This window comes from Nicotiana attenuata, unplaced genomic scaffold (genome assembly GCF_001879085.1).
Source record: "Nicotiana attenuata strain UT unplaced genomic scaffold, NIATTr2, whole genome shotgun sequence".
Taxonomy (NCBI): domain Eukaryota; kingdom Viridiplantae; phylum Streptophyta; class Magnoliopsida; order Solanales; family Solanaceae; genus Nicotiana; species Nicotiana attenuata.
The window spans coordinates 335,502-346,538 of record NW_017670606.1 but is presented as its reverse complement, the minus strand read 5'-3'; the positions used below and the strand labels follow the sequence as shown (position 1 = coordinate 346,538).

The 11,037-nt window shown below is 35.9% G+C and overlaps 1 protein-coding gene across 1 annotated transcript; it reads right to left on the bottom strand.

Annotated features, from left to right (window-relative positions):
* Positions 1-715: 715 nt before the first annotated feature.
* On the bottom strand, positions 716-4,559 carry LOC109241457 (anti-sigma-I factor RsgI6-like). The gene is made up of 8 exons (XM_019408199.1): positions 4,477-4,559; positions 4,303-4,369; positions 4,052-4,101; positions 3,590-3,812; positions 3,185-3,354; positions 2,360-2,458; positions 1,177-1,971; positions 716-1,063 (listed from the first exon to the last, which is right to left on the bottom strand). The coding sequence occupies exons 1-8, from the start codon at positions 4,483-4,485 to the stop codon at positions 716-718; spliced, it is 1,761 nt and encodes a 586-aa protein (XP_019263744.1). The 5' UTR covers positions 4,486-4,559.
* Positions 4,560-11,037: the final 6,478 nt, after the last annotated feature.

Genomic DNA, 11,037 nt, shown 5'->3' with positions numbered 1-11,037 from the left:
TTGTTGGTTGTCAATGGATGTCTCTCAGTATAGTATAAAACAAATATATGTGAATTTTGATAAATGTATGGATCTCCTTACTGATAAAGTCCCTACATTTTGGTGTAATGGCTATTTACAACATTGAATGTATTACTGCTATGGAATGAAGAAATTGGTGCCGCCGGCCAACCAGAAAGGATCATCAGCTCCATATTCTGACTCACAGCTGCTGGCCCTCTCTGTTTAATGCCACGTCTCTGGTATGTAATTTCATATTCTGACTCACAGCTACTTGAAGTTTGATTCAGCTGATGATGATCATGGTGCACTGTTACCTTGTCAAGAAGTGAAGTTAACAATTTGTGTTTATCAGCATATTCCTCCCATCCTTCTCCAAGATAGTATTCATCCTCCACCCTATGCACCAATTCCACTGCACAAAAACTGTTCCCAATTATAGGTTCACTTTTCGACATATGTTATCATCTTCTAAACGGAGACGATCAGAGTTCTAAAATGAATATGGTTTTCAACTTTCACCGTAATTTATAGCTCTAGCTACCATGAGGTGTACCGTACACCCTTACTTATTCAAACGGCATTTTCTTTTATTTCCCAACTAGAATAAGAATATATACTTACAAATAACTGAGGGATTAAACGTATAATTTTTCCTAAGAATGTAGTATACACTTCTTATTCATCTTATGTATCGATACAAGTTAATTTTTACTCATATAGAAATAGGGATTAGTACTGGGTTTGGATCCTTATTTGTAATTTTAATTTCCCTGATGATTTGCTTGAGAGAATAAGGATCATAAAGTGTGACAGTGTAGTCTCCAAGAAAACCATAATATTTATAAAGTCCTTTGGAATTAGTTTTCCCATTTAGCTCGGGCGTTCTCCATTCTGCCATGAGCTTGTCGACAACATCTCCTGCTCTCGTGTTCTTGAAATTGTCATCGGTCAAGCATAAGCCAGTGCAATTTGCTCCTGGCTTCCATGGTGCCCACACTATCATTCCTTCCACTCCTGGATGTGCAAATGCCTCTCTCATTATTTCTTCCAAGTAAACTGCCTGTTACATCATAGAGCATATTCTTTGTCAACAAAAATTGCTATATAGGACTGACCTTAAGAAGAGAAAAGGGCAGTCCAGTGCACAATGGGCATTAAAGCAGTGGTTAGTACCTGATTTGTGGTGTTCTGGACATCCATTTCAGTTAGCCAAATGGGCATTTTGGTTTCACTGAGAAAATCAAAGACAGCTCGTATATAAGGCATATTTGGTTTTCCTGAAGGAAAATGAGCTTGTAGTCCAAATCCTATGGTCAAGTTCTCGTTGCCTGGATATGACCTGATCTCTCTAAACCTTTTTATATACTTGTGTGGGCCTGCATATATATCTCCTGGAATTTCAAGGGTGTTAAAATCATTCAGATATAAAGTTGCATTAGGATCTATCACATGGGCTATATGATAGAACATCCCAGAAGCCTGTGGTCCAATCTTATCTTCGAAAAAATGGAAGTGCAAGTTCTCATTCACGACGTCCCACTCGAAAATATCATTCAAGTATCGAGCCATGACAGCGGCCAGACGCCTCACGGCTGTAGCTAAAAGCTCTTTGGGTGTCATGCGGTGCAGCCAATCCTGATTCATTTTAGGTTTGTCCCATAGAACAGTGTGGCCTCTAATTGCTATCCCATGATCCTTGAAGAATTGGAACATGGCATCTGGTACTGTGTAGTTTTCTATCCCTTGACGACTTTCAGTCCAGTACCACTTCATTTGATTGGTGAATACACTTGCTGTAAAACCCTTTTGAAGAAACCATTCTTGATATTTCTTGTATCGGAGGAAGGTATCTGTAACACCACAACCAACATGGAAAAGGGGTTTTCTGAACTTGATGTTTACTTTCACTCCCCGGATTGGTCTTGCTAATTTGTCCGTTATTTGCAGCAAAATTTTCCTCTTTCTTACCTGCACAAGTCCATACAACCATATTTCAGAGTCAGTCGGTTCAGAACGAGTTTCATTCATTATACATCTTTTACATATGCATACCATATGGTTCATATAAGAAATATCAGCGAGTACTGTGGGACCTGTTTAGATCCACAATAATATATACTTCCTTTTCTTATTAGTCACATTTCTATATTTGGAAATTATTTAATTTTAAACTTTCATTTTATCGTAAGTGAAAATCTTTTATAGCCACGTAAATGTGATGACCCCATAAAGTTTTAACCCTTTAACCTTACAAGATCACAAGTTTCAAAAATCTTTTTTTTTAAATTCTTTTTCGAGTCAACTACATCACAAAAATTGAAACAGTAATAAAATTATAGACGTGTAAATAGCTTACCCGCCTTATGGCTCTCTGTTGGTGTACAAGCCATTCGGTTTGGTTGAACTCCTTCAGGGAAACATTATCCACCCAAAATTCAACGGTCTTATTGTAACACTGAAATAACAAAAGTTATTAGTACCAAGAGATATCAACTTGTATGCACATGTGAAAGTTTCATTATAATGACTAGTTTTATCAGTTAATGCAGGACTAGGATCTACAGAAATTGCCAGAATGAGTATGTCGAAAAATGTAGAGGAGAAGAAACTTAGTAGTTTAAGTTATTCGCACTAGCAATGTAAATAATATTTACATAAAAAGTCCTTTAAATTTACAAAAGCGTTCACTTTTGATTAACTTCAGGCAGAAAACCATTTTGTGAAAAGACACTTACTCATCTCTAATGGAACCAGTGCCAGCTCCATGCTGAAGCAAGTACGGCACACTTATTTTAGGCCCCCAAATTTGGGGGCACAATTTTTTTAGCAATAATAGATTTATAGTTTTCTTTGAAAAAAGTACTCCTATTAAGTACTTTTAGTAGAAAAGTAAATTTTTTCATATAAAATGAAAGATATAATTTTCTTATATACGTGAATAAACCAGAATAATTATTATGGGATGCCAGTTACCATCTTATACTAGTTACTAATCAATTAATGCTTGATATAGAGAATCACTTGTAACTTATGTAAGTGACATGATAATAGTATAAAAATGTTTTCACTCAAAAGTATAAAAGTTTACTCCAAATAAAAAGTGAAATTGACACTAGTAAATGTATATGCGATTTTTTATTTAATTATAAAAATAGATTAAGAAGTAGATGTAAGGGCTTACTAGGAAATGGAGATCAGTTAGAAGAGGAAATTCTGGTTGAAAGCCTCCTTTAAGCATGGTCCAACAACCAGGATAGGCATTTCCAGAGGCAATAACCCTCATTGAGTTTCCAGGAGTTGTTATTACAGCAGACACCGTTGTCTCACTTCCTTCACTAACTCGCACCCAAGCTGGAAAAGAAAAAAAGAAAAAGGATTTCATAATAACAAACCAACCGAACAAGTAGAGGGCAACCCGGTGTACGAAGCATTCCGCATTCACATGTAGAATCCGGGGAAGGGCCGCAACCCTAGACAGTCTACCCCAATACAAATATTAGTGGCTAAACCATGACCTATAGGTTATACAGACACAACTTTATCATTGCTCTAAGGCTCCAATTTTAATTCATGAACAAGTAAATACCTGAAAATGTATAATATTTCCCTTTGTCCATATAAACTTGTTGGGAGAAAGTTTTATTATTCTGGCTCCTATTATAGGCCACCATGAAGTTGTTCCCCGAAAAAGTCCGTCTTACTTCAAGGCTGGCACCTGCATAAGATGTCCATCCCTCCAACCCTAGCTCAAATTTAGGGTTTCTCAGCTTTCCTCCTTTATATTGAACTCGTTGAGGCTCAGCCAAGCACTGATAATAATGAGAATGAATATTAATAAGTTTATCACCCCTTAGTGTATATATATATAATAGTATTACATCCCTGCGTACGGAGTCGCCTTTGTTAGGGAGTGCTTTACCCCCAATGTGGGACTTCCCGACACGAATCCGGATGTAGTCGGGCCCCAATATGGGTACCGAACACCGGGCGGAAAAAAAAAAAAAAAAAAACTAACAAGTAAAGATTGTTACAAAAATAAGGTTGTTACTTCAATACTGGCATTGTAATTATAAGCTGCTCCATCAACTCCATGTCCTCCTAAAGGAACCACAAATAGTTTGTAAGAAACACAACTTTAATTTATAATAGACAACTACATTATATGAAGATTTAAAGGGGGAATCTTTAGGGGAAACTAGAAATAGATTATCTAAACTTTCAATGGTCTTATTTTTAATTAATTTCTTTACCTAAAACCAAAATTGGGAAAACGGAAAAAAGAAATAAGGGGACTTTAACCTTCAAAAAATAGGAGGCAACATAGAATTACTCCATATGCACACGAAACTGTCGTAAGAAAAAGATCCTGAAAAGTAAGTGGAGTAAAGATCAACGAAAGAAGAAATTGAAGAGGAATTCATAAAATTTCTCTAAAAAGAAGAATATAATGCATTGGAATATTATGATTACTACCACTGCCATCTCAACTGTCTGAGGAATAATCTTTTTCTTTTTTATCAAAAGGCCACAATTCTCAAGATTGTGGTCTTGACAAGTTTGTTGCAGAGGATATGAGAGCCTGGTAATTCACCAGAAGTTGAATAACTCCCAAGAACCGAATAGTAACGTTATATTTGGAAAACATAAAAATAAAAAGAGTAATTAAGTTATAATTAATTCTTCCCAATTAATTAACTGCTTACGTTCACTTTCTTAATTAACTTCTATACATTTGACCATTTCCTTAGATTCTCTTTCTTTTAAAGAACAAATTGAGTAAGTTACTCTCGTACGTACGTGGACATATATATGATGGTAAAAACTAAAAAGTCATAATGCCAGATAAATTATTCTCATAAGGCATAGAGGTGGGGCATCTACACCATAGAATATAGGAGTATTAACTATTTGGAAGCATGAAATACGATCCTAGTTTTTCATTCCCTTTGTTTCCTTTTCTTTCTTTCTGCTCTTTTTCCTAGTATATTAGAATATCAACAAAGGCTAAAAAAAAAATGAAACATGTTATATTAATTTGAGCTTGTTTGATAGTATTGGATCGAGATTCGAGACAACTTAAATGGAGCGAGATACACGGTGATGATTCATAAATGTAGTAGTAATATAATTCATATATATACATGGTAGAAACTAGCTAGAGAGGATTTGCACTTCAATTTACCCTCTCAAACTATGGTGAGAGGCACAAATTATATACTCCAATGTGGAAATGATATTCTGCCTCCTCGCAGTGCATTTTCTAGCTAACTTGAGAAATTTCTAGCAAAGATTGAATAAAAAAGACAAAAGGAATTATCACAAGGGAGGAAAATTAAAAAACTTTGCTTGTGGAAGATAACGCATATTACTAATCTTGATAACTACTTTAGTAAAGTCATCTTAGACCCTTTGACTAAATATTTCCTTCTTTTTTGCTTTCTTTTTCCTTGGAAAACTCAACAAGCATTGTCCAGTAAACTAGAAAAAATGGGAGCTATCAATATGCATAATATATATGTAGGAGTAACATTTAATGGTAAATTTGTCAAATATAACTAGAAAAGAAAACACTAGCAATAAACATTTTAAGAAAGCAGGGGTTTCTGCTGCATGCAAAACTTTCTCCTAGAAAAGAATTAATGTAGAAAATATTAGACATGCCAATTGCCTGTTCACCGATAATGCAGAAAAGATTTGGAGGGTACTTGAGCAACATTGCTGCAGCATATTAACATATAAACAATTTGAGCATGAATATCTATAGAACTACAATTTGTGGCAATGAAAAACTGTTTGAAGCTACTTAGAGTGATGGCTTATAGTTCAATGAAGTGCAGCTCTCCGTACGCGATAGACTAGTATCCTATACTGACCACTCTCTTTGTGCAATGACCATAATAACCTTTACCCTTGCTGTTAATTTGGTTTCACAGATGATGTTCTCTGATAAGTGATTTCATAGTAATAGGAGTTGTTGACCAGCTGATCGTCTGTTTGATCAATGAATACATTCTGCACTCGGACGTAGCTCATCTCGGTTCACAGTTACCTTGCTGACAAAGACAGTGTCAAATATTAACAAGTTATGCTGCGCTGCATATTCCTTCCATATTCCTCTTCCTCCAAGATACTATTTGTCTTCCTCAGTATGCATCAACTCCATTACGTAAACTTTTTCTCCAATTGGATCAAATATAAGTAGAGTTATTTCTCCTCCTAATCCAGGAAGAGGAAGTTCACACAGATTCTCTTCTACTTGTTTCTTTGGTAACTGTAAGCCATTGAAATTGATCTTCACAACGTAAATTCTTAGCAACCACTAGTTCTTCCACTATTGATACACTGCAAAAAGAAAGTATATTCAACTCTCTTACTTAGCCTTATTCAAGAAACGAGAAAGTAAGGAATGGAAAAGACGTACTAGGGATCTCGCCGAACAGCAATCAATTGTGATATGATCAATCTCGCATCCTCTTCATCTTTCGTAACCAGTTTCCAACAAATGATTACATATAAATTCTGATGACCCAAATCTTCTGATCCTGTATCATTTGCATTTTGGTTTTTCTTCTTATAAATAGATATCACATCCCCATATGTCAACTTGTGTTCATCCCTACATCTCTGCCACCCTGTTCTAAGATAGTAATATCCAAAATTTGTGTGCACAAATTCCATTCTGAAGTGGTTCCCACGAACATCTTCAAATTCTAACATCTTGGAATTACCTGGTGCAAGACGAGGGAAATGATCTTCTGCGTACTTCTTTGAGATTAACACGCTATGAACATCAGTTTCCCATAAAAACTTGACAAACACATTACTCTGATTGTCATTTTGAGCTTCCATAGTGTTTTCTTGAGGGATCTCTGATTGCTTTTTGAATTGTTCTTGGTTCCGTTCAAAAAGATTGGACGCAAATTTTATTTGTTGAAGAAGACAAGAAAACAGAGCTCAGTAAGAAGGCCACTCTGTTGCCGAGAGGAGTTAGCTATTGTTTTTCTCCAATAGGGAGCTTCATTAAGGCGCCAAGTTAGTTACAAATTCGGTTGCATTCTTTTCTCTCTTTTTTTTTTCTTTTCTTTTTTTCTCTCTTTATTCTTGTAAGAGTGCATTACAAAAATAAAAATGGGTGAAGGGTAAATTAAGGGGTCGTTTGGTTTGAGTTTATTATCTGTATGCTAATGGTAAAAAAATATTTATTGAACTAAGTTATTTAAAAGGTAACTACATGCAAATATATTTAATAAATATTAATTAATAACTTAAATAGATTGTACACTACAATAGGTTAAATTCCACTAATTGTGTAAATTTTTTGGATTTATGTTGTATACACTAACAACGTAATTTTTTTTTTAGACTGTCAGTGTGATTTAACATATGGGTTATTATTTACCTATTATTACCTTACAAATAATCTGATCGTGTAAGTATGTTTTCACCGTCAATATATAATTAGAACTCAAACTAATTTTATCGTGCATTTGCAGTTTATTTAACTTAAATCCAAACTCTTTTTTTACTATGGAAAGGATATTAAGCCACCTCAGAGTGCATTTTCCGGCTAATTTAGAGAATACTTCTGCAAAAGAATAAATAAAAAAGGCCGAAAATATATTCATAAGGGAGGAAAAGTAAAATAATAACATTGCTAGTAGAAGATCAACATGCATCTGGTTAACTACTTTGGTAAAGTCAGCTATGCCCCTTTGCCCAAATATTTCCTTCTCTCTCCCCCTCCCCTCCTTACGATGGATAACTCTAACATGCATTGTCTAGTAAATTAGAAAATTGGGAACAAATAATTATAAAAAATATTTTTCTCAAGTAAACTGGAAATATGAGTCAATTATCACATTGGCAATTGTCAAATTGGTATCTTGGATTTACTCCGTTTGCCGAACAACTTAATTTTAAAAATTTTATTGGCTACGGGATCTTAGTCTACCAAAAAAATTTACCAATTTAAATCATTCCCCAAGTCTTGGTGTTTATGTCGAACACATCCTAAAGAACTCATGTCTCCTGTTTTCTTTTAACTGTCTTTAGTGTTTACTATAACTTGAACAGTTAAAAGTAACTAGAAAGAATTCACTAGTGATCACGCCCAACTATGCTTTATAAAAAGGACTCTGCGGACGTTGCAAATATAATCCGAGTATTACGCCCAGGGTCGAATCCACAAAGAGTTAACCTATCAACCACTATCTTCAGACCCACTAATTCTTCAGAACCAGCTTCCCAAATATTCAAATCTCAGTTGAATATTCTTTAACAACTAGCTTGCAAGTAACTAAATAACTGTAAACTAAACTAATAAGGTTGTAAACAATTATGAGAAAAATGCTAAGGCAATGATTTCCCCTATTGATGGAATCCCTTCTGTTTATGTTCATACAAATTTACCAACACATCTCTATCAATCATGAACGCTAATCTTACCGTAAATCTCTCCTGAGTAATCACAGTAATTTACTATTGCACTCTCCCGAGATACACTAGCTTACTTTATTTAGCACGATTCACTTTAGATTACACCCAAGGCTTCGTTATCCCTAATCCCGCCTTTAAACCCGCAATTATAGATTCCTCTAATAATCTAGGAGTGGTGTTGTTCAACAATACCCTAAATATGTACTCTTTTCCAAGTTATGCACACTAAATAGGCACAGCTAATTGAGGATCGTGTCAATTAACTACAACAGACACGAAGTTGAACAAATAGAGATTAAACTAGCAATTTGTATTCACATAAACAAGAAGTTCATCACCCAATAGGTTCCATCAAAACCTTAGACAAGGAATTTAGCTACCCATGGCTATGGGAAGATAAACTAAGATTGAATTCATCATAAAAATCAAAAGTAAAGAAGAAAGATGTTTGGAGTATTCTCTCACAATGGTTTTCCTTGCTAAGAAACCTTAAAAATCAATACATTCCTCTCTTGGGCGAAGTCTAATGTTTTAAATAGGGTTTAGGTCTAAAAATCCCGTGTTTTATACTTTAGTCCCTGAAGTTTTTTGCTTCCGCCGCGGTTCTGCCGCGGTCGCGGTCAAACCGCGGCCAAAAGCCTTCTCTGATTCTGAATTCATCCGCAGCTGTCTTCTACCGCGGTTCTACCGCGGTCGCGGTGGAACCGCGGTCGCGGTGGAACCGCGGTCAAACCAGTGCTCTGAATCTTCGGCCTGTTTTGAGTGGTTTACTTGGGGAATTTCACAGTTGGCCTCTTTTTCATCAATTTTGACTCCAAAACTGCTCCTTAGCCTTCCTTATACATATATCACCTGCAAATCATGAAAAGCACTAATAAGAGCATTTTGTTATCACTTTTAGCATTAAAACTACACAAGAAGGTGATTATTTAAGGCGTAATTATAGTCAAATTCACCTATTATCAACACCCCACACTTAAACCTTTGCTCGTCCTCGAGCAAACTAAACCACACTTCTAGGCCTAACTGCTCAATGCATTGCCTCAATTTATGTCACACCTGCTATTATCACTGATCGACCTAAGCAGTGCACAATCATAGCTCAAATGCAGACTCTCATGCCAAGACACACTTGTGCTCACTCTAATTACTCTAACTGAAGTGAAGACTCACTTTTTCTTCCTGAGCCACATGCCCTCACATAGACAAAATCTGAGAGAAGTTCCACACACATAAAATTCAACAACAAGGAACCATATATAGAAAGAATTCACTCACTCTCAGCAAAGAGCACTCACATGCCACACAGACACACCATAAGCTTGCCCCTAGTGTACTACTCTACTAATTGAGCCATTCAGTCAAAGATCAAGAGGTCTTTATAGGTTGTAATGTAGGCTAAGGGACGGGTAGGATATATTTGGATATAGTGACTAACCTCCCTAAGCACTTTTAATACACACTTCCTTTTGTTTCACCTTTTTGTTCAACCCAATCATTATTCCATATTTTGTTTCACTTGTGACCCCCACTTTTCTTTAGGTACAACTGGCTTCTTCTTCTTCTTCTTCTCTTTTTTTTTAGAGATTTATTGTACATTGCCAGTTCACCAATCAAAACCTTCATTCTTGATTCCCTTTTTTCACTAACTCTCTCCCACCCCACACTTTGACTTTTGTATATTCTTTAGTGATTCAAGTGCTTCTAGGAGGTAAAGGTTCAAACAATTAAGCTTATTCAAACACAGCGATTTAGATCATTATAGGGTTATCAAAGAACAGGCTTCAGGCTCAAAGGGGTTAACTATGGTAATATGCACAGGTGGATTCTCAAGTATAGAGGGTTGCACAAAGAAATGCCTCAATCATCTCTAAAACCAAACGACTTCTATTTCGCTTTGCAAACACACAGGGCAAGTTCTAGGTATCATATGTAAGCATAGGATGCAAGTAACAACTCACACACACTTAGCATGTAACTCATTCCGAATCAGTTCATCAACACAATCATACGAGTGTTCAAGCAAGACAAGATATGCAAAATTAAGGCATATAGTATGAGTCCACAAACAAGCTTAGACGTCCACTCTCAAGTTCTTTTTGCAAGTTTGCATATTTGGGGTTACATTCTGACCTTCACCTATCTAATCCTAAAACTACAAAAGAAAAGAATCTACCTAACCCGGTTCAAGAAAAGCCCTTGGAAAAGAACCGTGGTCAAAAGAAAACCAAGGGAGAATACTACACTACCTAAAAAACTAAAATAAAACTAAAGAAAAAATACTAACCTAGGACTAACTTCCCTCAACGAGTACTGTACCAAGTGGTCCGTCCTCAGGAAGAGTCCTCTACAAATTTTATTTAGTAATATTATATATCTGACTTTGACCCTCAAGAGACCCGTCGACAAGTGTCCGTCGTTGGGCCAAGTCAGCTACTCCTAATATAGACACACTCAAATATATACAACACATCACTCTAATGCTACAGCACAACAACATACATCTATATACATTTCAATACACAGTTAGAGCAAGTCTCCCACCCCACACTTAAAATCATGGCATGTCCCCATGTCATATCAAGAAAGTAAAGAGCA

Excerpts from the sequence above, each read along its gene's own strand:
- LOC109241457 (XM_019408199.1), bottom strand. Across the intron at positions 4,102-4,302 it reads TTGCCTCCTATTTTTTGAAG|GAGGACATGGAGTTGATGGA; the intron begins GTTAAAGTCCCC and ends TGGTTCCTTTAG. Across the intron at positions 3,813-4,051 it reads ATTACAATGCCAGTATTGAA|TGCTTGGCTGAGCCTCAACG; the intron begins GTAACAACCTTA and ends CATTATTATCAG.